A 25,568-nucleotide genomic window follows, 5' to 3' on the forward strand; every position below is an offset into this window, starting at 1 on the left:
AAGGAGGGAAAGAATCTGTTCCTGAGTCTGCCGGTACCGCTTTCTGAGCAGAGGTGTCGATGGAGTCAATGGTGGGAAAACTGGTCTGTGTGATGGACTGGGCTACATCTACAACTCTGCAATTTCTTGCAGTCTTGGGCAGGGTTGTTCCCAAGCCAAGCTGTGATGCAACCTGGCAATAAGCTTCCTAGGGTACATCTGTAAAAGTTTGTAAGAGTCACAGGTGACATGCTGAATTTCCTCAGTCTACTCAGGACGTAGAGGCGTTGGTGGGCCTTCTTGGCTGTCACATCAACATGGTTGGTCCATGAGAGATCATTGGTAATATTAATGCAAAGGAACTTTTCCACATCCGCACCATTGGTTCTACTATGCTCCCTAAAGTCAACAACCAGCTCCTTTGGTCTTGCTGACATTGAGGGAAAGGTTATTGTCCTGGCACCATACCACTAAGTTCTCTAGTTCCTTCCTATACTCTGTTTTGTCATTGCTCATGATTTGGTCCGCCACAGCGGTATCATCTGCAAACTTGTCGATGGAATTAGAGGCAAATTTGGCCGTACAATTGTGAGTATAAAGTGAGTATTGTCGGGGACTGAGAACGCATCCTTGTGGGGCAACTCAGTGTTGAGAGTTATTGTGGAGGAGGTGTTATCACCCATCCTCTCATCACTGGGTTCGATCCTAACTACAGGTGCTGCATGTACGGAGTTTGTACGTTCTCCCCGTGAACTCGTGGGTTTTCCCCTGGTGCTCCGGTTTCCTCCCACACTCCAGGTTTGTAGGCTAATTGGCTTGGTATATTTGTAAATTGTCCCTAGTGTGTGTAGAATAGCGTTAGTGTGCGAGGCTTGCTGGTTGGTGCGGACTCGTGGGCCAAAGGGCCCGTTTCCGCGCTATACCTCTAAACTAAACTAAACTAACCAAAAATACAACACCCCAATCCTAAACCGAATGCTCTCCAACATTCCAACAGACAGGTTGTCATGGGGTGGAGCCACTTGACTTCATTCAGTCTTTGTCAACTGAGAGATGTGCAGGAACGTGCTCCTTCAACTCAGTTGAAGAAAAGATCACTCGCCAACCTTACGATATTCTGAGCTGGTGCAGGCATACTGACCGTGAAAATTTAAAAAAAAACTGCAGATGCTGGAAATCGAAAAAAAAAATCTCTAGATCGAAATCTAAAAATGAAGTAAATACACAGCAGAGATAAGCACAAAATGCTCAAGCAACTCAGCGAGTCAGGCAGCATCTCTGGAGAAAATGGATAGGTAATGTTTTGGTAATGTTTTGGGGTCAGGACGAGTCTGTGGAATTCTCTGCCACAATGAGGACAGTTCATTGGCTATATTTAAGAGGGAGTTAGATGTGGCCCTTGTGGCTAAAGGGATCAGGGGGTATGGAGAGAAGGCAGGTACAGGTTATTGAGCTGGATGATCAGCCATGATCATATTGAATGGCGGTGCAGGCTCGAAGGGCCGAATGGCTTACTCCTGCACCTATTTTCTATGTTTCTATGTTTCTAGGACCCTTGCTCAGACAGAGTGTAAGGGGGAGGGAACTAGAAGTAGGAAAAGACCAGGACAAATCAGGGTCGGCAACAGATGACCTCAGGTTCCCTGATAGGCCAATTGTTGGCTAAGGACGGGGTGATCCCAAGAGGGATACATGGTTGAGAACTGTGGAACTGGTTAACTGACATTTAGTGGAGGAACGGGTGGGGGAAAGAAAGGGAGGTGTGAGGGGAGTGTATGTAGAAGTTACCTAAAATTAGAGAATTCTAACTCTAAGATTATTAAGGGGTTGGACACGTTAGAGGCAGGAAACATGTTCCCAGTGTTGGGGGAGTCCAGAACAAGGGGCCACAGTTTAAGAATAAGGGGTAGGCCATTTAGAACGGAGATGAGGAAAAAAAAATTCAGTCAGAGAGTTGTGAATCTGTGGAATTCTCTGCCTCAGAAGGCAGTGGAGGCCAATTCTCTGAATGCATTCAAGAGAGAGCTAGATAGAGCTCTTAAGGATAGCGGAGTCAGGGGGTATGGGGAGAAGGCAGGACCAGGGTACTGATTGAGACTGATCAGCCATGATCACATTGAATGGCGGTGCTGGCTCAAAGGGCCGAATGGCCTACTCCTGCACCTGTTGTCTATTGTCTATTGTCAATGAATATATTCAGCAGCTCAGGCCTCATCTGAGGAGAAGAGAAGCAGTTTTGGGTCAAAGACCCTTCGTCAGAACTGATGAAGTGAGCACCAGTGAGTTCTGACAATAGTCTTCTCGCTAAACATCAGTTCATCAATAAACACAGTGAGACTGAGTGGCCAAACAGCAAGTCACATTGTGTAGGAAGGAACTGGTTTAAACTGAAGATAGACACTAAAAGCTGGAGGAACTCAGCAGGACAGGCAGCATCTTTGGAGAGAAGGAATGGGTGACGTTTTGGGTCGAGACCCTTCTTCACATTGCACACTCTGCCATGTTCACATTAACGTACCTGGATTTCTGGTTTCAAGTTATCACGCGTTTTCTCGTACCATTCAAGTGTGGATTTCTATAAAATGAGTACAGTACAAATTACACATTGTCACTTTACTCTGGGCCATTGTTGCACTTGATACCCAGTCATCAATGCATTGTCACAATCCACTCTGCCTGCAAAACTGCAGCATGCAAGAATATCTTTACATGACAATTAAAACACTCTTGTCTCTCTTGACCATTACAGCCAAGCATCTTCCGAATCTGACTGCGACTGTGTTAATCTGACCCAAAGGTAATAATGCACAGTCTACAGTGCCTGTTCCACAGCTCCTGATTTTCATCAAGACCTGAAACTTTAACTATAATCAGTGCTTCGGATCTAACCCCCACTGTAACCAACTGAAACTGCACAACTCGAGCATCAAGAAGTGTGCTTCTCTGTGTGTCCCTACTGACATATCTCCGTCCATTCACATCAACAGATGAAAGGTTGGGGCAGTCGTAGTTTGCGAATGTAGTGTTGCCTTTCTGCCCACCTTAAAGATAGTGGAGAAACCGAGCTTCATTGGTAACTGGTGCTCCAAGAACTTTATCATCCGCCACTTAGCCATGACCTCTCTCCCTCCCAGGGTACACGCACGCCTTTCATTATTATTCAGATAGTAGCATCATTTCTGTTCATGATAAACCATGTTTGCATTTAACCCTTGACTCTCTCCTCTGCTCACAGTTCGTGAGAATTTATATCTTGTGACTGATATTCTATGTCATAAACCGTTATAAACTGGGATCAGCCAAGGATCCATTGACATCTTCCCCACTGTGACTCTCCACCATTTGCAGCTGTTACTGATACATGTCATGGCTCATTGAGACTCCACACAATTCATTGCTGAGAAGCCTCACCTGTGCCACTTCATCAGGTCATAAGTGATAGGAGCAGAATTAGCCTATTCAGCCCATTGAGTCTATTCCGCCATCCAATCATGGCTAATCTATCTCTCCCTCCTAACCCTATTCTCCTACCTTCTCCCCATAACCCCTGACACACTTTACCAACAGCCTTCTGGAAACTTTACATCAGACGGACTCACTCCCTTGAGCAATGCTCAGGACAGGTGGACTGAGATGCCACTTTCTTAGGTTGTGCTGCAACGTCAGATTATTGCCAATGGAGATCACACTGTACCTTTACTGTTGCAACTATCTCCACGTGGAGCTGCTTGTGAACAGGGCAGAGAACATTGAAGGCCACCATAGAATACATCTTCAGCAAGCACCTGAAAGTATTGAAGGTGGAAAGATCAGGAGAAAGAATGAGAGGAGGTGGATAACTAGTCGATACAAACAGTGAAACTACGCAAACTAAGCCGCCTGGGGTGGGGAAGGGATGGAGGGAGAGGGAATGCAAGGGTTACTTGAAATTAGAGAGATCAATATTCATACAGCTGGGTTGTAAACTGCCCAAACTTCAGATAGTCCCTGCTTTCCCTCTCTATCCCCTCCCCCTTCCCAGTTCTCCCACTAGTCTTCCTATCTCCGACTACATCCTGTCCTTGTCCCACCCCCTCCCCCGACATCAGTCTGAAGAAGGATCTCGACCCGAAACGTCACCCATTCCTTCTCACCCGAGATGCTGCCTGACCCGCTGTTACTCCAGCATTTTGTGTCTACAAGCGAAATATGAGGTGCTTTTCCTCCAATTTCCGTTTGGCTTCATTTGGTCAGGCCTGCCCTGCTAGATTTGGTCCATTGTGTCTACATGGTTTGGTCTAGATTGCCTTAGTCTGGCCCTGTATAGCCCAGTCTGGCTTGGATCAGAATAACCTGATTTGCTCTGGCGTAATGCAGGCTGCTTTGGCTTGTCGCAGCTTAACCTAGCTTGGTTTGGTCTGGCACAAATTCGTCTGCGTTACCTCAGCATCAGTTCCAGCTGCTTCAGTGCCTTTGGAGAGTTGAAGGGAAAGACCTGCCTCATCCTTTGCAGCAACATCCAGCAGTAGTCGATGAAAAAGACGAAACTATTGCCAAGGGACTCTTCCTGCAACAAACCAAAGTTACACATGAGATGACCATAACAAAGGACTTTAGAGAGGAGAACTGTGCTGCCTGCCACAGAGTAAACTGTAACAAATCATAAGTGTCCAGGTGTTGTGGGTGGAGGTGGGTGTGATGTAAGTTACCGGTGGAAGATGTCGGGTAGAGTAACCTACTCCTGCAGTTTACCATCCGTTCCTCTGTCTGGTCAACGAGGTAGAGACTTTAGACTTTGGAGAAACAACATGGAAACAGGCCTTTCTGTCCACTGAGTCCACAACCACCAGCCATCACCTACACACACTCAGGACAATTTTTACAACCAACCGAACCCAATTAACCTACAAACCTGTAAGTCTTTGGAGTGTGGGAGGAAGCCGGAGCACCCGAAGAAAACCCACGCGGTTACAGGGGAGAACGTACAGACTTCCTATAGACAGTACCAAGAGTCTCGACCCGAAACGTTAACCCATTCCTTCTCTCCAGGGGTGCTGCCTGTCCCGCTGAGTTACTCCAGCAATTTGTGTCTATCTTCAGTTTAAACCAGCATCTGCAGTTCCTTCCTACCCACAGTTAGAATTGAACCCGGGCGTTTTCAGGCAGCAACACTACCGCTGTACCACTGTGCTGCCTACTTGGACCGGTTTTGACCGGTTACTCTAAGAATGTCGTGAGCAGTTCTGTGGAACATAATGTAGGAAAGACATGTTTGTCTTTGAGACTGCGAAATATAGATTTATCAGAATGAACCCCACTTTCTAAAGTTTAAATTACTGGGCGAGAATACATAAACTAGGGTGGCATTCTCTGATATATAGAAGGTTGAGGCGACATGATTAAATTAAGATCGATCCTTTCCCGCATCACATTAATAAACACCAATTAATCCTGCCCTGAAAAGCATTGGTTTGGCATTAATCACAAATCAAATTACCCATTTCATTGAGAACCGGTGTAAAGGCACTTGTAAACTGTGGCCAGTAAATCCTTCATGATGGTAACTAATTAGGCAGACTAATTACTGCATGACGAGGAGCAAATTAGAAGTCAGCTTGTGCGCCAACCTGCACCTTATCTGACCCAGCGTTGAGGATTCCTGGACAGAGTGTCTTTGTGATGAACCTTTAAACAGTCACCTGCACTTAAGCTTGAGAATGTTGACTTGTCTGATCTGCGGACTTGACAGTCTTTTATAAAGCTGACTTCACTGACCCATGTGTTTCAGATGTGGCCGGGTGCGATCAAAGCTTGTGTCGGGTGGGTAAACACCAGAATAAGCACTGGCTTTCTTTATTAATGCATCCAAGATACTGACAGGTTCAGAGCGGCATAGAGTCTTGAAGAAGAAATAGACCTGGTCTACTCAAAAAGATGTACTAACCTAGAACAACAATAACAGTACAACCCTCCATTCTTCCATGATAGTTAAAATAACCATTTTGATACGAGTCCTTGCATCAGTTTTACGTGATAAATTCTGGACGGGAGGTGTTCGTTGTTGAATTAACTGAGGTTTTGCGGTTTCTTCTTCGATCCTGAGGTTATCTATTGCATGCCGTTTTGTTTGTGCTGATTTGCACACTGATCATCAGACACGTGGGAATCTCTGGAGGAGATTGTATTGAAACAAGTGGGGCTTGCGTTGCTCCAGTCTCTGATTTCAGCCTTGCTTTGTAACCAATAAAGCCCTTGCTTCCCTTCGACATGAAAACGGATGATCTGCTTCACCCTTTGCATATATCACTTCACCACCGGCTTGCAGCCAGCCAGGTGTGACCCTGTGATATACAAAACCTGGGTGGGTTATCAACTTGCTGAAGGGCTCACTCTTAAACAGTGATCCATTATCCATCCTCATTATTTGCAGCGGTTCAGATCAGTGGAGCAGCAGTGGAGGATGTGTACGTTCACTTGGCCAAGCCGACCCTATAGGGCCAGCAGCACTTTAAGCAGCTTGGACTTTGAAAATGGTGCCAAAACCTGCCGTCTCTTGTATATGTTCTCAGTGGACTATTACTAAACACTTTGATTTGTTTATCGAGAGAAACAGAAAATATGTGCAGGAGGAGGCCATTCGGCCCTTCGAGCCAGCACCGCCATTCATTGTGATCATGGCTGATCGTCTCACTGCACCTCCCCCTTACCTAACCTGACTCCATTGAGATAATAATCTGCCTCCTTGTTTTTGCCGTCAAAGTGGATAACCTCACATTTATCTATATTATACTGCATTTGCCACGCATCTGTCCTCTCACTCAACCTGTCCAGGTCACCCTGCAACCTCCTAACATCCTCTTCACGGTTTACACTGCCACCCAGCTTTGTGTCATCCGCAAACTTGCTAGTGTTGCTTCTAATTCCCTCTTCCAAATCATTAATATATATGGTAAACAGTTGCGGCCCCAACACCGAGCCTTGCGGCACTCCACTTGCCACTGCCTGCCATTCTGAAAAGGACCCGTTTGCTCCTACTCTTTGCTTCCTGTCTGCCAACCAATTTTCTATCCATGTCAACACCCTACCCCCAATACCATGTACTCTAACTTTAGTCACCAATCTCCCGTGTGGGACCTTATCAAAGGCTTTCTGAAAGCCTTTCTTATCAAAGGCTTCATCCATTTTACTTGTCACGTCCTCAAAAAATTCCAGAAGATTAGTCAAGCATGATTTCCCTTTCATAAATCCATGCTGACTTGGACTTATCCTTTTACTGCTATTCAAATGCACCGTTATTATCTCTTTAATAATTGACTCCAGCATCTTTCCCACCACCGAAGTCAGGCTAACTGGTCTGTAATTCCCCGTTTTCTCTCTCGCTCCTTTCTTGAAAAGTGGGATAACATTTGCTATCCTCCAATCCACAGGAACTGATCCTGAATCTATTGAACATTGGAAAATGATCACCAATGCGTCCACTATTTCTAGAGCCACCTCCCTGAGGACCCTGGGATGCAGACCATCAGGCCCTGGGGATTTATCATCAGTCCCATTAGTCTACCCAATACTATTTCTCGCCTAATGAAAATTTATTTCAGTTCCTCTACCCCCCTAGATCCTCTGTCCTCCAGTACATCTGGGAGATTGTTTGTGTCTTCCTTAGTGAAGACAGATCCAAAGTACCTGTTCAATTCTTCTGCCATTTCCTTGTTACCCATAATAAATTCACCCGTGTCTGCCACATTTGACTTTGCTACTCTTTTTCTCTTAACATATCTAAAGAAGCTTTTACTGTCCTTCTTTATATTCTTGGCCAGCTTCCCCTCGTACTTCATCTTTTCAGCCAGTATTGCCCGTTTTGTTACCTTCTGTTGTCCTATGAAAGTTTCCCAATCCTCTGGCTTCCGGCTACTCTTTGCTGTGTTATACATCTTTTCTTTATATCTAATCTAATATTGTGCTTACTTAGTTTAGTTTAGAGATACAGGGTGGAAACAGGCCCTTTAGTCCACCGAGTCCATGCCGACCACTGACCACACATACACACTAGTTCTATCCTACACATCACTGGGGACAATTTACAGAAGCCAATTAACCTACAAGCCTGCAAGTCTTTGGATTGCGGGGAGGGGAACTGGAGCAAGTAGAGAAAACCAACGTGGTCACGGAAACATACAAACTACGTGCAACAGCATCCATAGTCAGGATTGACCCCAGATCTCTGCTGGCGCTGTAAGGTAGCAACTCTACCACTGCGCTACTTTGCTGCCCAATCATTCAAACTGTATGCAGACAAATAATTCAACTGTATTTTGGTACACATGGCAATAAAGAACTATTGGACCATATCTGCAGTGCACCAAGCAACACAGACACTTTCAAGCTTTGGTTCAGTGGCATTCACAGAAGTAGAACAGATGATTTCTACAACAGGAAGTCGACTGTGGTATTTGACAACGTTATCACCAGAATATAGATCTGTAAAGCCAACGCCAATTCCAACCCACTAAGCCAACACCAACATCAACCCATGGCCCTTTGGATTACTCTGACATTTGTATCAGTTCCTATAGTTTTATAGTATCTACTGGATATGACTATGCCAACATTTAAGAAGCAGTTGGACAGGTACATGGATGGGACAGGTTTGGAGGGATATGGACCAAATACTGGCAGGTAGGACTAGTGTAGATGGGACATGTTGGCCTGTGTGGGCAAGTTGGGCCGAAGGGCCTGTTTCCACGCTTTATCACTCTATGACTCTATATGATAATGTGGTTATTTGACATGCGTGTTTTCTTTGGTGATTTTGTGAACAATCATGCAATATCTACCTTGCAACAAAACCTTCTTCTTGAATTATTGTTAGTTTTCTCCATTCCTAAATCAAAACTTCAATGACAGTGTTTGTAAGCAACAGTGGGACGACATTGCTTTTATTCTGCAGTTGAAGAACAAAGTTGGTGGCTTTGTGCTCTACTTGTAGTACATGTGTAACATCACTAGAGGGGGCATTCTATTCCATTTTTCTATGTTGTCCCTGAATTGCTGTTGTTCTCGAAATCTTGTTTTATTACAGTATTAAATAGATTCTGTTCAAGAAGAACAAGAAGGCAGATTATTATCTGAATGGTGTCAGATTAGGGAAAGGGGAGGTGCAACAAGACCCGGGTGTCCTTGTACATCAGTCACTGAAAGTAAGCATGCAGGTACAGCAGGCAGTGAGGAAAGCAAATGGCATGTTGGCCTTCATAGCGAGAGGATTTGAGTACAGGAGCAAGGAGGTCCTACTGCAGTTGTACAGGGCCCTGGTGTGACCGCACCTGGACTATTGTGTGCAGTTTTGGTCTCCTAATTTAACGAAGGACATTCTTGCTATTGAGGGAATGCAGCGTAGGTTCACCAGGTTAATTCCCTGGATGGCGGGACCGACATATGATGAAAGAATGGATCGACTGGGCTTATATTCACTGTAATTTTGAAGAGGGAAAGGGGATCTTATAGAAACATATACAATTCTTAAGGGATTGGACAGGCTAGATGCAGGAAAAATGTTCCCCATATTGGGGATGTCCAGAACCAGGGGTCACTGTTTAAGAATAAAGGGTAGGCCATTTAGGACTGAGATGAGGAAAAACTTCTTCACCTAGAGAGTTGTGAATCAGTGGAATTCTCTGCCACAGATGGCAGTGGAAGCCAATTCACTAGATGTTTTCAAAAGAGAGTTAGATATAGTTCTTGAGGCTAACGGAATCAAGGAATATGGGGAGAAAGCAGAAACGGGGTACTGAGTTTGGATGATCAGCCAAGATTATATTGAATGATGGTGCTGGCTCGAAGGGCCGAATGGCCTACTCCTGCATGTTTTTTCCATGTTTCTATGTTGTGTCATTATTTTGGGCATTGAGTCCTAACTCATGCAACTGATATTTACTGTTCTGGGGCCTTTCTTCTCAACTCATGGAGTTATTCATGGCACTTGTGATTTGTGATCTTTACTATAGAAAGAGCTAAATTGGGTTGACACTCAGAAGAGTGTCGCAGCCACTTGATATTAAATAAAATGTCATGTTGACTTTCTCGATATTAAATGTTATTTAAGGTGAAAATATTCTCAGAACCCTTAAAGGTGTGATGCAAGGAATTGGCCAGTTCCGCACTTGGGCGGCACAGTGGTGCAGCAGTAGAGTTGCTGCCTTACAGCGCCAGAGACCCGGGTTTGATCCTGACTACAGCCGCTGTCTGTATGAAGTTTGCACGTTCTCCCGGTGACTACTTGGGTTTTCTCCAGGTGCTCTGGTTCCCTCCCACATTCCCAAGACATGCATGTTTTGTAGGCTAATTGCCTTCTGTATATTGTTCCGAGAGTGTAGGATCGCGCTGGTGTGCGGGGTAATCGCTGGCAGGCGCGGACTCGGTGGGCGGAAGGGCCTGTTCCCATGCTGTATCTCTAATCCAAACAAAACTAAACTCACTGAGGGGGAGCAGGACAACGGTAAAGCTGGTGGAAGGATTTACCACTCATCATGTTGGGAAGGGAACGGCACGGTGGCGCAGCAGTGGAATTGCTGCCTTACAGCGCCGGAGACCCGGGTTCAATCCTGACTACAGATCTGTACGGATTTCGTACATTCTCCCCATTGCCTGCATGGGTTTCGGTTTCCTCCCACACTCCAAAGACATACAGGTTTGTAAGTTAATTACATTAATGAGGGATTAAAAGTACCGTTAGCAAATTTGCAGATGATACAAAGCTGGGTGGTAGTGTGAACTGTGAGGAAGATGCTATGAGGTTGCAGGGTGACTAGGACAGGTTGTGTGAGTGGGCGGATGCATGGCAGATGCAGTTTAATGTGGATAAGTGTGAGGTTATCCACATTGGTGCTAAGAATAGGAAGGCAGAGTATTATCTGAATGGTGTCAAGTTAGGAAAAGGGGACGTACAACGATATCTGGGTGTCCTAGTGCATCAGTCACTGAAAGGAAGCATGCAGGTACAGCAGGCAGTGAAGAAAGCCAATGGAATGTTGGCCTTCAAAACAAGAGGAGTTGAGTATCGGAGCAAAGAGGTCCTTCTGCAGTTGTACAGGGCCCTAGTGAGACCGCACCTGGAGTACTGTGTGCAGTTTTGGTCTCCAAATTTGAGGAAGGATATTCTTGCTATTGAGGGCATGCAGCGTAGGTTTACTAGGTTAATTCCCGGAATGGCGGGACTGTCGTATGTTGAAGGACTGGATCGACTAGGCTTGTATACACTGGCATTTAGAAGGATGAGAGGAGATCTTATCGAAACGAATAAGATTATTAAGGGGTTGGACACGTTAGAGGCAGGAAACATGTTCCCAATGTTGGGGGAGTCCAGAACAAGGGGCCACAGTTTAAGAATAAGGGGTAGGTCATTTAGAACTGAGATGAGGAAAAACTTTTTCAGCGAGGGACAATTTACATTTATGCCAAGCCAATTAACCTACAAACCTGTACGTCTTTGGAATGCGGGAGGAAACCGGAGCTTCCCGGAGAAAACCCGCACAGGTCACGGGGGGAAAGTACAAACTCCGTACAGACAGCACCCGTAGTCGGGATCGAACCTAGGTCTCTGGCGCTGAAAGGCAGCAACCCTACTGCTGCGCCACCGTGCTACTAGTTTGCCACTAGCTGCTAGCACCACGAGTTGTTAGAGTTTACCAGAGTCATCTGGCACACAGCCGTGAGCAATCCTATGAGGTGGACACAAAATCCCCAGCACCAGTGTGTATTGGGCAGACTCGCACACAAAATGTTCAAATGACATTAACTGCAATTCCAGTTTGCTCTCCCTCAGCACCAGTGTAAACTGTAACTGTGAAGGGCTTGTCGGATGTGATTAATTAGGTAAACTCACTGCTGCATGGGGTAGAACAACAGCTGCTTTCTCTTTGACTACACCAAAGATACCGGAGTGCCCCAGCCTGTACCCAGCACTAAAGAGGAAATATTCACAGTATTCTTAAAAAGGGAGTATACGAATATAGCATGACAATAACAGCACAACAGGGCACATGAAATGAACATATATATATTATATACACACACGCACATGTCTGCGTACATGTGCTCACTCATGCACGCGCACATTCACACAAGTGCTGGTAATGTGAATCTTATGTAAAGTGGGGGAAAAGAGACACATGCACACAATCGGACAGTAACACACCCATCAACTTCCAGGGTACACACTCAAAAACAGATGCACTCAGGCCACGGATGCACACATACATACGGATACGCGCACACATACATACAAGCATACGTCACGGATACACACACACATACACACACAGACATAAGCACATACTCATGTACACGCAGACACACGCATAATTGCAAAATCAAAGCACAGACCTGTAGACACATAGGGAAACGTGTATAGGTCGAGAGCCCTTCAATTTAAGGAAACATTCTACACAAACCTTGCCGGAATAATGCCTTTGACTCATGCTATTTGAGTCAGTGGCTTGATCCACACACACACTGTTCTCCTAATTTAATGATAGCGCGCTGTAACACAAGGAAGTGTTGATGAGCCTAGATCACCAGGGAACTGTATAAGGTGTCACCACCTCCAGAGGAAGTGAGAGGGAGGGCTTCCACAGTGATACTCGGTTATCCCAGTGCCTTACCTGGTCTGCTCCCCGTTGGATTGCAACCTTGTCGTGGTCGGGGAGCTTGTGTGTCTCAGTGACCCCTAGAGCTGTGCCAGCGGGAGATTCGTCTCCTGTTAGGGTATCCCATGCTGGACAGGTCGGAGGGTAGAGACGAGGCGAAGAGCGATCCACTGGTCCTCCAGGTCGGGGGTTGAGCGCAGGCCTAACAACCCCGCCTCGTAAAACGAACATGTTACGGAAACAACAACTGAAGGAATCAACACTACTGGGCGTGACGGACTTCCAGGGCTATCGACAGACGCTAGGATGAATGTCAATGGTGAAAGCCGAAAGGAAGAGAACCAGACAGTATCCCAAGAACGGCCCTGCACTGGACACCAGAAGGGATGGAATTGACCTGGGGTAGTGTCCAGAAACTAGCCCAGAACAGACAGGAGTGGAGAACCTTCGTTGTTGCCCTACATGCCAGGAGGCATAATGGGCAGTAAGTAAGTAAGTTACCTGGTCTGCAGTGAGGACGTTCAGGTCTGACCTCTTATCCAGGTCCTCAAGCAGCTGGTGAAGGAGGCCGTAGTCCACATACTGGAGCTGATGATGTTTGCTGTAAGCCAGCCACTCACTGCAGAGGTGAGGGGAGAAACGTCATTCACTCACTGTCTCTGTTTGTCACTCCTTTTATACAGAGTGTCAGATGGACAATGAAAATGGAGTTTTATTCCGTATCCAACCCTTATTGCATATTTTCCCTGACACTCCAGGCACTCCGGGGACAGGCAGCATCTCTGGAGAGAAGGAATTTCCCTGAGGGCATTTGATGGATAGTGTAGAGGAATCTTTATTCGTCATCCAAAGCGTGCTGTAACTGCCCTGAGGGTGATTTGACGCAGCTCTCTTTATCGGTTTGAAGGGGGGGGTCCCAATCCAAAACATCATCTGTCCATTCTCTCCACAGATGCTAACTGGCCCCCTGAGTCTTTCCAGCACCTTTCTGCTGAAGAATCCAGCCTCGGCAGTTTATTGTGTGTCTCTTCACCAGTGACCTCTCTCCCAACACCAGACTACCAAAATAGCGCCTCTTGCATTTGGACTCAGAGGGCTGTTCTGTGCATACTGTAGTTTGGTTTAGAGATACAGCGTGAAAACAGGTCCTCCGGCCCACCGAGTCCGCATCGACCGGCGATACCCGCGCTTTAACACTATGCTGCACACATTAGGAACAATTTACACTTATACCAAGGCAATTAACCTACAAACCTGCACGTCTTTGGAATGTGGGAGGAACCGAAGGTTTTGGAGAAAACCCACGCATGTCATGGGGAGAACGTACAAACTCCGTGCGGACAGCACCCTTAGTCAGGATGGAACCCGGGTCTCTGGCACTGCAAGCACTGTAAGGCAGCAGCTTTACTGCTGTGCCACCGTGCCGCCCACCCCCTGCTGAGCTGTATTCAAAAAATGTGTTTCATTGTACCTGGTGCAAGTGACAATAAAGAAACCATTGAGACGACCAGGCTCTCAAAATTATGAATTTCAATGGCAATATTTAAGTCATAAGGTGCCGGTGTAACTCAACAGTGGGGTTGCATCTCTGCAGGACATGGAAAGGTGACATTTTAGGTCAGAACCCTACCCAAAATGTCACCTATCCATTCCCTCCACAGAGGCTGTCTGGCCCATTGAGTTATTCCAACATATCGTGCTTAATATTTGTGAGCCGTCGTCTGCAGCTCCTTGTTTCTTCAATAGTATTTGAGGCCTGACCGGGCTTTATTACTAATGGAAAATATATTCTGAGTTATACTCACATGGCTGCCTTCTGCAGAGGTGAGAGGTCAATCTGCATGGCATGCTGGGAGAGGACGGTGACCGCGTGCTTGCTGAGGCCCCGGCTGTCGCTGCTCCGTTCACTCTGTGGGAGGGAGGGGAATGCCAATCACAATCACTCACCAACACAGCAAGCACTGCGAGGAGTTTCCTGGCTGCTTTGTGCCCCAGTTACCAAGGAGTTCACTCTCAGGCTGCACCTCACCGTTCTGCCGCCAAGACCGACGTTTTGTTTAGTTTAGTTTAGTTTAGTTTAGTGATACAGCGTAGGCGATGAGTCTCACTGGGGGATGAATCACCTCCTCTCTTGTGGGCGAGAGAGAGTTAGATTTAACTCTTACGGTTAAAGGAATCAAGGGATATGGGGGAAAAAGCAGGAAAGAGGCACTGATTTTGGATGATCAGCCATGATCATATTGAATGGCGGTGCTGGCTTGAAGGGCCGAATGGCCTACTCCTGCACTTATTTTCTGTGTTTCTATGTTTCCATGTGTTCACGCTAACTGGAGCATGGATCCATTCCTTTACTGAAGTTGCTGAAACTGTTGGCTCTAAGCCCCAAGATCTTGCAGTGTCTTTCCGTTCTTTAGACTTTAGAGATACAGCGCGGAAACAGGCCCTTCCGACCACCGAGTCCGTGCCGACCAGTGATCCCTGCACACTAACACTATCCTGCACACACGAGGGACAATTTACAACTTTATCAAGACAATTAGCCTACAAACCTGCACGTCTTCGGAGTGTGGGAGGAAACCGGAGCTCCCGGAGAAAACCCGTGCAGGTCATGGAGAGAACGTACAAACCCCGTACAGACAGGGCCCGCAGTCAGGATCGAACCCGGGTCTCTGGCGCTGTGAGGCAGCAACTCTACCGCTGCGCCACCTTGCCGCCCGGTGCGAAGCAGCAGAATCCCAAGGTTTAGCCCTCATGGTTGAAGATGTTCTCACTCCTCACAGGTGAAGGCAAGAGGGAAATCTTGCTGGGATTTTGCCTTCCCTCCATAACACAGGATATAAATAACCAACAAATCCTAACCACAAGGGTTGTTGACCATTGGTGTGAACAAGAGCTTACCTGGAATTTGGAAATTTCAGTTGTTAGCATGTTCCCAATGTTGGGGGAGTCCAGAACCAGGGGCCACAGTTTAAGAATAAGGGGTAGGCCATTTAGAACAGAGATGAGGAAAAACTTTTTCAGTCAGAGAGTTGTGAATCTGTGGAATTCTCTGCCTCAGAGGGCAGTGGAGGCCAATTCTCTGAATACATTCAAGAGAGAGCTAGATAGAGCTCTTAAGGATAGCAGAGTCAGGGGGTATGGGGAGAAGGCAGGAACGGGGTACTGATTGAGAATGATCAGCCATGATCACATTGAATGGCGGTGCTGGCTCGAAGGGCCGAATGACCTACTCCTGCACCTATTGTCTATTGTCTATAAGAGCCTTTTTCTATGCTGTATTTCTTCATGACTCACTGACTGTATCACATCAGCACAGAATGATAACAGAAGATGATACCTAATTATCTACCTGTTTATAGTTTAGAGATACAACATGGAAACAGGCCCTTTGGTCCATCGAGTTCACACCAGCCATTGATCACCAGTTCGCACTAGTCCATTGTTATCCAACATTTGCGTCGACTCTCTACACACAAGGGCAATTCTACAGAAGACAATTAACCCACTAACCCGCATGTGGGATGTGGGTGGAAACTGGAGCACCTGGAGAAACCCATGTGGTCACAGGGAGAACGTGCAAACTCCACACAGACAGAACTCGATGTGAGGATTAAACCAGGGTTTCTGTGAGGCAGCAGCACTGTGCCGCTGGTAGAGTCTGAGGAAACTCCAAATCATGCTTTCAATTATAGACAACAACAGATGCTTTTGCATCCATTAGTGGTTTGAAAAAATTCAAAACGCAAACGTTGAGGAGTGTGAGAATGGCTGAGAAATGTAACGCTCCTGTGCATCGTGACCATCCGAGATGGACCCGGAACTGTTTGTAACGGGTGGCACTTACTTGGTATTTGGAAATTTCAGTTGTTAGCAGCTGCCTCAGCAGCAACTCGTGGATATTCATAGGTCCCATCGTCTTGCACAACTCGGTATCTCTCTGCAAGAAGAGGTCAGAGTCACCAGCAACCTCAGAGACTTGGGACAGGCCACAGACGCCAAGCCCACAAGCCCATCACTGTTCACGTTTCACCTGAACAGACTGACTTCCTGTAGGTATGGGTCCCTCTCTTGAAAGACCTCATTGCCGGGGGGGGGGGGGGAAAGGAGCGAAGACGACTGCCAAAAGTGGTCAATTCTGCCCAGTCCGTCACGGGAACCGACCTCCCCGCCTTCAAAGGGAGTGGAAACACTGCCTCAGAAAGGCAGCCAGCATCATCAGATACCCACACCACCCTGGCCACGCTCTCATTTCACTCCTGCCATTGGGAAGAAGATATATTAACCTGCAAACTGTAATGTCCAGGTTCAGAAACAACTTCTTCCCTACAACCATCAGGCTATGAAACACTACAAACTCCAAATAAGCTCTGAACTACATAGACTTGGGAGCATCGGTTTTGCCTTTTGCACCAATATTATATTGTTTACAGAATACTATATTTACATATTTTGTTGTGCTGCTGTAAGGAAAAAAATAATTGTTCTGTCTGGGACATATGACAATAATCACTTGATTCTTGGGTACAGGGCCCTCCTTTCCTGCCAGTGCTGATTTTCACTGGGATATGATTCCTCTTCTCTGCTACAGGTGATGTCTCTCACTGGTGGATTGTTTCACCCCTGGACTGAAGCTGCTGGCTCGAAGCCCCAAGATCTTGGAGTGATTCATTCACAAAATGCTGGAGTAACTCAGCGGGTCAGGCAGCATCTCGGGAGAGCAGGAATGGGTGACGTTTCGAGTCGAGACTCTTCTTCAGACTGATGTCAGGGGGGGCGGGACAAAGGAAGGATATAGGTGGAGACAGGAAGATAGAGGGAGATCTGGGAAGGAGGAGGGGAAGGGAGGGACAGAGGAACTATCTAAAGTTGGAGAAGTCGATGTTCATACCGCTGGGCTGCAAACTGCCCAGGCGAAATATGAGGTGCTGTTCCTCCAATTTCCAGTGGGCCTCACTATGGCACTGGAGGAGGCCCATGACAGAAAGGTCAGACTGGGAATGGGAGGGGAAGTTGAAGTGCTCGGCCACCGGGAGATCAGTTTGGTTAATGCGGACCGAGCGCAGGTTTTCAGCGAAGCGATCGCCGAGCCTGCGCTTGGTTTCGCCGATGTAAATAAGTTGACATCTAGAGCAGCGGATGCAATAGATGAGGTTGGAGGAGGTGCAGGTGAACCTTTGTCTCACCTGGAAAAGGTGAGATCACCTTTATGATCTTGGAGTGACTTTCCATTCTTTAGACTTTAGACATCCAGTGTGGAAACAGGCCCTTCGGCCCACTGAGTTCTCCCCAACTAGCGACCACCGCACACACTAGTACTATCCTACACGCTAAGGACACTTTACAATTTACAGAAGCCGATGAATCTACATGCCTGTATGTCTTTGAAATGTAGGAGGAAACCGGAGCACCCGGAGAAACCCCACGCGGTCACAGGGAGAACGTACAAACTCCGTACAGACAGCACCCGTGGTCAGGATCGAACCCGGGTCTCTGGCGCTGTAAGGCAGCAACTCTACTGCTGCGCCAGTGTGCCGCCTTTGCCTAAAAAGGGAACTGAAGATTCTGGTTTATACGAAAGATGGACACAAAATGCTGGAGTAAACGGGCCAGGCAGCATATCTGGAGAACAGGAAAAGGTGATGTTTCAGGTTGGAACCCTTCTTCAGATGGTCAGATGTCTGATGAAGAGTTCCAACCAGAAACGTTACCCTTTCCATTGTTCTTCCCCGGCTGCCATTCATCTCTGCTCTGTGGCCATTCCACTGTGAGCATCCCTCAGCAGAAGTCTAAGCTACTCCACCCTGGGCTCTGGCCCTCAGATTGGGCCTTACCTTCCCACTAATAGAAGCCCTGCCTTAGCCAAGCATTTCATTGAGAATAAAACCGATGGAGCCACCTATCGTGGCTTCTCACTGTCACTGCATCTCCTGTGATCTCTCTCGCTGTTCCAGCCCAACCCCCCAGCCCGTTACCTGCATGATGGCCAGGGAAATCACCAGGTGACAGTCACCCTCAACCCGAGACGAGCTTGATCGAGGCTCCAGTTTGTACCAGGTGTCAATTCCTTCAACAGGGATCTCCTGATAAAAGAACGGGAAAGATTCAGCTTTGGAACTGAACCAAACGGGCAGCAAGGTGGCGCAGTGGTAGAGTTGCTGCCTTACAGCGCCAGAGACCCGGGTTCCATCCCGACTACGGGTGCTGTCTGTACAGAGTTTGTACGTCCTCCCCGTCACTGCGTAGGTTTTCTCCGGGTGCTCCGGTTTCTGCTCACATTCTAAAGACGTACATGTTTGTAGGCTAATTGGCTTTGGTAAAATTGTAATTCGTCCCTAGTGTGTGCAGGATAGTGTTGGTGTGCGGGGATCGCTGGTCGGCGCGGACTCGGTGGGCCGAAGGGCCTGTTTCCCCGCTGTATCTCTAAATGAAACCAATCCCACCTGGGACCCAAGGCAGGGCATTGACCCTGTCGTATGGCACGGGTTATTGGGCAGGGTCTGGGTCAGTGGGGTGACTGTTGGTGAGGCTTGGAGTTCAGCTGGAGAAGAGCTGGATATGGGTCGGGCCTAGGTCAGGAGCACAGACAGGGGCCCCGTGGTGTGACATGTTTCTACTGGGGGCCGTGCTGTAGGCTGGCTCCACTGCAGCCTGTGGGTTGGGGTGCAGGCCAGGCCTGAGAACAGTTTATTTAGAGATACAGCATGGAAACAGGCCCTTCGGCCCACCGAGTCCGCACCGACCAGCGATCCCTGCACATTAACACTATCCTACACACACACACTAGAGACATTTTACAATGATTCCAAGCCAATTAACCTACAAAGTCTGTACGTCTTTGGAGTGTGGGAGGAAACCGATCTCAAAGAAAACCCACGCGGTCACCGTACAGACTCCGTACAGACAGTGCCCGTAGTCAGGATCGAACCCGGGTCTCTGATGCCGCAAGCGCTGTAAGGCAGCAACTGTGCCGCCGTGTCGCCACTGCTTCCTACTGTTGCTTCACGCCCCCTTACATCACACTCACAATGATGGGGATGTCGAGGCAGCCGAGGAAATCGTCAATGTTATCATCCTGAGATCCTGAGGCCCCGTTTGCTCGAGCCGACTTCATGATCTGTTTGAAGTACCTGCATAATTGAAAGAACAGCCAGCCGTGTGTCGAAACAAAGAACTGCAGATGCTGGTTTATACCAAAGATAGACACAAAGTGCTGGAATTACTCAACGGGTCAGGCAGCAACTCTGGAGAAAAAGGTTGGGGTGCTTCTACAGAGTTCTGAAACGTCACCCGTCCTTTTTCTCCAGAGACGCTGCCTGACCTGTTGAGTTATTCCAGCCAGTGAAGTGTAACAGAGACAAGGTGCCCCATGTTAGGGTAGAACTTGGACAGACACACTAGCACAGTGTAGTTGCTAGTTACTAAGTCCCCCCCTTAGCAACAGGACACTGGATAACCCAACACTACAATCCCCTGGTCTGAACATTGGATGCTCCAATTTTAGGTAACTACAAACCTCCCTCCCTCTCCCTACCTCCTGTACACCCCACCCTTCTTACCCCACTCCCCCGCCTCTCCCTAGTGCCCTACCTGAACTCGTACATATTTCTCCCCTCCCCCGTCTCCCCCCTTCCATCTACATTCCGCTCTCTAACTTCACAATTGGTAACTCTTCATTCCTTTGTCTCATACCTTCTCCCTTCTCATTTCTGGTCCAACCATCTGCCTATCACCCACCCCCCCCCTCCCCCCCAATTACCTGCCAGGCCTTGTCCTGCCCCCTGCTGTTTTCCAACTTTCTCCAGCCTCTCCCCCCCCCCCCCCTCACCCAACAGAATCAGTCCAAAGAGGTTTCTTGACCCGAAACGTTACCTATCCATGTCCTCTAGAGATGCTGTCCGACCCGCTGAGTTACTGCAGCATATTGTATATTTACTGTTACAATGAAACACTGATTTTCTTGGTACGTAAAAGTTATTCACAATGCTCTTTGCATAAATCAGAGCATCGAATATAGAAGTTGGGATGTAATGTTGAAATTGTACAGGGCATTGGTGAGGCCGAATCTGGAGTATGGTGTGCAGTTCTGGTCGCCAAATTATAGGAAGGATGTCGACAAAATGGAGAGGGTACAGAGGAGATTTACTAGAATGTTGCCTGGGTTTCAGCACTTAAGCTACAGAGAGAGGTTGAACAGGTTGGGTCTTTATTCTTTGGAGCGTAGAAGGTTGAGGGGGGACTTGATAGAGGTTTTTTAAATTTTAAGAGGGACGGACAGAGTTGACGTGGGTAGGCTTTTCCCTTTGAGAGTGGGGAAGATTCCAACAAGGGGACATAGCTTCAGAATTGAGGGACAAAAGTTTAGGGGTAACATGAGGGGTAACTTCTTTACTCAGAGGGTGGTGGCTGTATGGAATGGGCTTCCGGTGGAAGTGGTGGAGGCAGGCTCGATTTTATTATTTAAGAGTAAATTGGATAGGTATATGGATAAGAGGGGATTGGAGGGTTATGGTCTGAGAGCAGGTAGATGAGACTAGGTCAGAGAGAGTGGTCGGCATGGACTGGTAGGGCCGAACGGGCCTGTTTCCGTGCTGTAATTGTTATATGGTTATATGGTTATAATGATGAATTAAAAAATTATAGAAATGGGTAAATAGCTTGGAAATGTCTCGATTAGTGAGGTATTACATGCACAAAGTCTGCAAGAATATAACCTTCTCAAATTGTGGAACTGTAACACATAACTAGGTCCACATTGTCCAGCTTCCACTCTTTGCAATTAATTTGTTACGTTAAATGAGGTACTGCATTTCTAATTCCTGCCGTTTGCCTGCTTGTGCATAACATTGGAATAACATGACAGTAATGGCCGTGTCAAGTTCCCTCGTAAAGGCATGGCTGAATATGTACAAAATGTTCTTGCAAAGGGTAAGCAAAGGCTTGATTGACAATAATGAACATCTAGGTTAGAAGCAGACCAACAGAAATCCATCAAACGCATCTGTGCCCTTTTAACTGGGCAATTGAGTCAAGGGGTGTAATTAAAATAATGATTGCGGTAAAGGTTTCCCCGGAAAGGAATCAGAGCTTCTGACATTTAGAGATTGATTTGACGATGAGTGGGGGCAACTTGACTTACCTGCCCATTCCTTTTAAACCACTGATCTGATTTAGATTTTTACATGCTTCAGCAACCGAAACATCATCATCGTGGTCCCTGGGGAGAGAATGACAGCAATGTTTAGATATCGCTCTGGTGTTGGAGGGCTCCTTCCCCTGCGGGTGGAATGCACAAGTGGATGTCTCTGTGTATGTTGACGAGTGGTTTAATTTCGTGAAAAACGCTGGCACAAATATCGCACCAGGGGAGGAACGTTGGCGACCGGCCCGCTCCATACTGCAGGGGTACGTGCTGAGGGGCGCACTGAAGCTCGGTGCAAGCCAACGCCATGCGGGGGAGGGCCGCAGTCTAGGGTCCTTCCGCTGCTGCACTTTGGGGAGGACAGGGTGTGGTGGGGGCGCCCCCTCAAACAAGGGAACGCCCCTCACCCCCAGGGGGCCACATGAGTGGCTAGGGTGCCGGGTATAATGATAGTTCTGTGAACACTACCGAGAAACATGGAAAATAGGTGCAGGAGGAGGCCATTCGGCCCTTCGAGCCAGCACCGCCATTCATTGTGATCATGGTTTGAACATTGACTTCATCATCATATCATATATACAGCCGGAAACAGGCCTTTTCGGCCCTCCAAGTCCGTGCCGCCCAGCGATCCCCGCACATTAACACTATCCTACACCCACTAGGGACAATTTTTACATTTTACCCAGCCAATTAACCTACATACCTATACGTCTTTGGAGTGTGGGAGGAAACCGAAGATCTCGGAGAAAACCCACGCAGGTCACGGGGAGGACGTACAAACTCCTTACAGTGCAGCACCCGTAGTCAGGATCGAACCTGAGTCTCCGGCGCTGCATTCGCTGTAAAGCAGCAACTCTACCGCTGCGCTACCGTGCCGCCCAACTTCTCCAACTTCAGATAGTTCCTCTGTCCCTCTCTTTCCCCTCCCCAGTTCTCCCACTGTCTTCCTGTCCCCTACTACATCCTCTCTTTGTCCCGCCCCCTCCCCTGACATCAGACTGAAGAAGGGTCTCAACCCGAAACGTCACCTATTCCTTCTCTCCTGAGATGCTGCCTGACCCGCTGAGTTACTCCAGCATTTTGTGTCTACCTTCAATTTGAACCAGCCTCTGCAGTTATTTTCCTACGCTACGGAGGATAATGCATGTGTGTATAGCTGCTGAGAATATTGGAAGAGTTTTAGCACAGTTCTTGTTTTGTGTATATATTTTTTACTCTGAATAAAGTTTATCTTGGGGAGGGGAAAACAAAAAAAATCACACCCAAATTCGGTTTCCCTTGAAGAAAGAATCCAAAACTAGCAAATGCGGAGATGTTATTGGAGGATTGTTCAAGGGAACGGGAATGTACAATTAATAGTTATAAAGCAAATTGTTGGGGTGAAAGATTGCAGTTGTCAGAAAAAAATACTTCAGGCTCCACATGTAAAAAGAAAACTAAAGGATGTAAGTATTCCACTAGAGGAGAGAAATAAGAAATACGCATGTAAATACTAGACAAATAAGAGAATTCATAAGTGTGCGATGCAAGTAATATATACTTGTGCAATGCAAGTAATTTTGCTTTCTGAAAACGTGTACGGTATAAAAATTGAATGAATTCTGGGACATGGTCAAGATGTGGTAGGCGTAATTTGGACAGAGCGTCATGATATTCAGCACTGCAAGGTAAATATTTCAGTCCACAGAAAAGATGGAAGAAAATGTGAAGGATGAACGGACTTATTAATTAGTGTTAAAACCACAACATTGATGGGGAAAGATGTAATGAACCAGCAAGCAAGAACAGGGGCTTCATAAGCGGAAATTAAGAAACTGAAAAAGATTTAACACTCATTTGGAGTCGAGTAAAGGCAGTTGTGACATGCACACATCAGCATATCATACAAGCGTACGTGATTTTAATGAGGGGAGCTTAACTTTCATGTGGGTTGGGAAAAGCAAATTAGCTCATGTCTGGTGAATCTCTCAAGTGTACAGCTTGTTTGGAAACACAGTGATCCCAGGAAAAGGATCAGTCACACTACACTGTGTAATGAGCAAACTATCTCACTGTCAGTGAGCATTTTAATATTTGATCATTGCAATTATAGCACAATTTTGCCCCGTGTCATGTTCTGCAGCAAGAAGCACCGACAGCTATTAAGATTTTAAACTAGATTAAGTTTGAGGCAGAGATTGTCCACAATTAATCAAGCAAACGTGAATCATAGAATCATCGAGTTAGGAAGCACGGAAACAGGCCCTTCGGCCCAACTCTTCCATGCCCACCCAAATGTGCCCTCTAAGTCCATTTACTCGCGTTTGGCCCATATCCCTCTAAGCCTTTCCTGACTATGTACCTGCCCAAGTGGAGGCTGTGGATTTAGGAGGGCCCCGTGGGTTTGTTAGTGGGCGTCATCGGCATGGGTTTAGGGTCAGTAGGAGATGGGGGAATGGGGGTTGTAGGTTTAAGGTCAGTGGGGTAATGGAGCTCTGTGGGTTTAGGGGCAGTAGGAGATGGGGAAATGGGGCTGTGGGTTTAGGGGCAGTAGGAGATGGGGGAATGGGGCTGTGGGTTTAGGGGCAGTGGAGGATACGGGCCCCATGGGTTTAGGGTCAGTGGGGAAAGAGGCTGTGGGTTTAGGGTAAGTGGGGTACAGGGGCCGTGAGTTGAAGACAGTCATGACAGTAAGTCACAACTCGTGGGCAGTGAGTGTGAGAGACTACGATCAGGTGACACCGTGCACACAGGTTCCTGAGGTCTCTGTGGGAGTGTTCAGATATCGTCAGGGTGTGCAGCGGGCAGCTTGAAAGTGAGGGGAAGCCAGGTTGTGGAGAGGCCCAGCAACCATGGGTCCGAAAATAAATGTCGGGTGACTGAACGCCTTGAGCTCTGAACAGTTGCTCTGAAACACCCAACATGGATTGTGAAACAGGTACATCACGGCAATGAAACTGATGCAAGCTTCTGAGGAAATAACCAAAGATAATAGAGCAAGAATGGTGGGTTTTGCCTACTAAAATGGCGGACGTTACGCTCTTTTGCGTACTACACTTCAGTATAGGCGATTTTGACGGAGTGGTTCATCTTGCTCCTCTAGTATCTTTGGAAGTAACTAAGGCCATGAACATGGGAAAGACCATGGATGTTACGCAGATGGATTTTCAGACAGTATTAGATGATATCACGCATGATAGACTGTTGGTTAAAGATAAAGCCCATGGACAGAAGCAAGGCGCAGGAAGGAACTGCAGATGCTGGTTTAAACCGAAGACAGACACAGAAAGTTGGAGTAACTCAGCGGGAAAGGCAGCATCTCTGGAGAGAAGGAATGGGTGACGTTTCGGGTCGAGACCTTTCCTCAGAATGGATTGAGACCCTTCTTCAGAAGAAAGGTTTCGGCTCGAAACGTCACCCATTCCTACTCTCCAGTGATGCTGCCTGTCCCGTGTCGTGTCTATCTATGGACTGAAGGAAGTCGTTGACCCAGATAATGGGTAGGCTGTCAAGTCAACAGCATGTGGCTCGCGGTGTCCTGCGAGGATCAGTGCTGGGAGGCGTAATCATTCACTGTATTTAGAAATGTCTTAGATTGAGGGACTGACGCTCATTTGTCCAACCTTGCCAGAAAGGCATCTGGACTCGTCTGTGAAACGAGGGTCGTGTATCCTGGAATTAAGAATGCTGATCAAAATGTTCATGATATTAGAATTGACAGGGCGGAGAGAAACAATTTCCAATGGCACGGGGTGGAGGGAGGGTGAGAGATATCTCTTCCACAACAGCAATTGATTCCGGATTAATAGTTAATTTTACATTCATAAGTCAAAGGAGCAGAATTAGGT

At 47.2% G+C, this 25,568-nt stretch overlaps 1 protein-coding gene across 1 annotated transcript in view; it reads right to left on the reverse strand.

Moving 5' to 3' along the window:
- baiap3 (BAI1 associated protein 3) overlaps positions 1-25,568 on the reverse strand; it is an 89,606-nt gene that overhangs the window by 25,127 nt on the left and 38,911 nt on the right. Inside the window, exons 10-18 of the mRNA XM_078417773.1 lie at positions 21,739-21,816; positions 19,627-19,729; positions 18,575-18,682; positions 16,447-16,539; positions 14,408-14,511; positions 13,104-13,221; positions 4,401-4,525; positions 3,674-3,764; positions 2,498-2,554 (exon numbers count right to left, since the gene is read on the reverse strand). Of these exons, the coding sequence (XP_078273899.1) occupies positions 2,498-2,554; positions 3,674-3,764; positions 4,401-4,525; positions 13,104-13,221; positions 14,408-14,511; positions 16,447-16,539; positions 18,575-18,682; positions 19,627-19,729; positions 21,739-21,816 (877 nt within the window). The remainder of the gene's footprint in view (positions 1-2,497; positions 2,555-3,673; positions 3,765-4,400; positions 4,526-13,103; positions 13,222-14,407; positions 14,512-16,446; positions 16,540-18,574; positions 18,683-19,626; positions 19,730-21,738; positions 21,817-25,568) is intronic.

The sequence above is a fragment of the Rhinoraja longicauda genome, chromosome 21 (genome assembly GCF_053455715.1).
Source record: "Rhinoraja longicauda isolate Sanriku21f chromosome 21, sRhiLon1.1, whole genome shotgun sequence".
In the NCBI taxonomy this organism is placed as follows: Eukaryota; Metazoa; Chordata; class Chondrichthyes; order Rajiformes; family Arhynchobatidae; genus Rhinoraja; species Rhinoraja longicauda.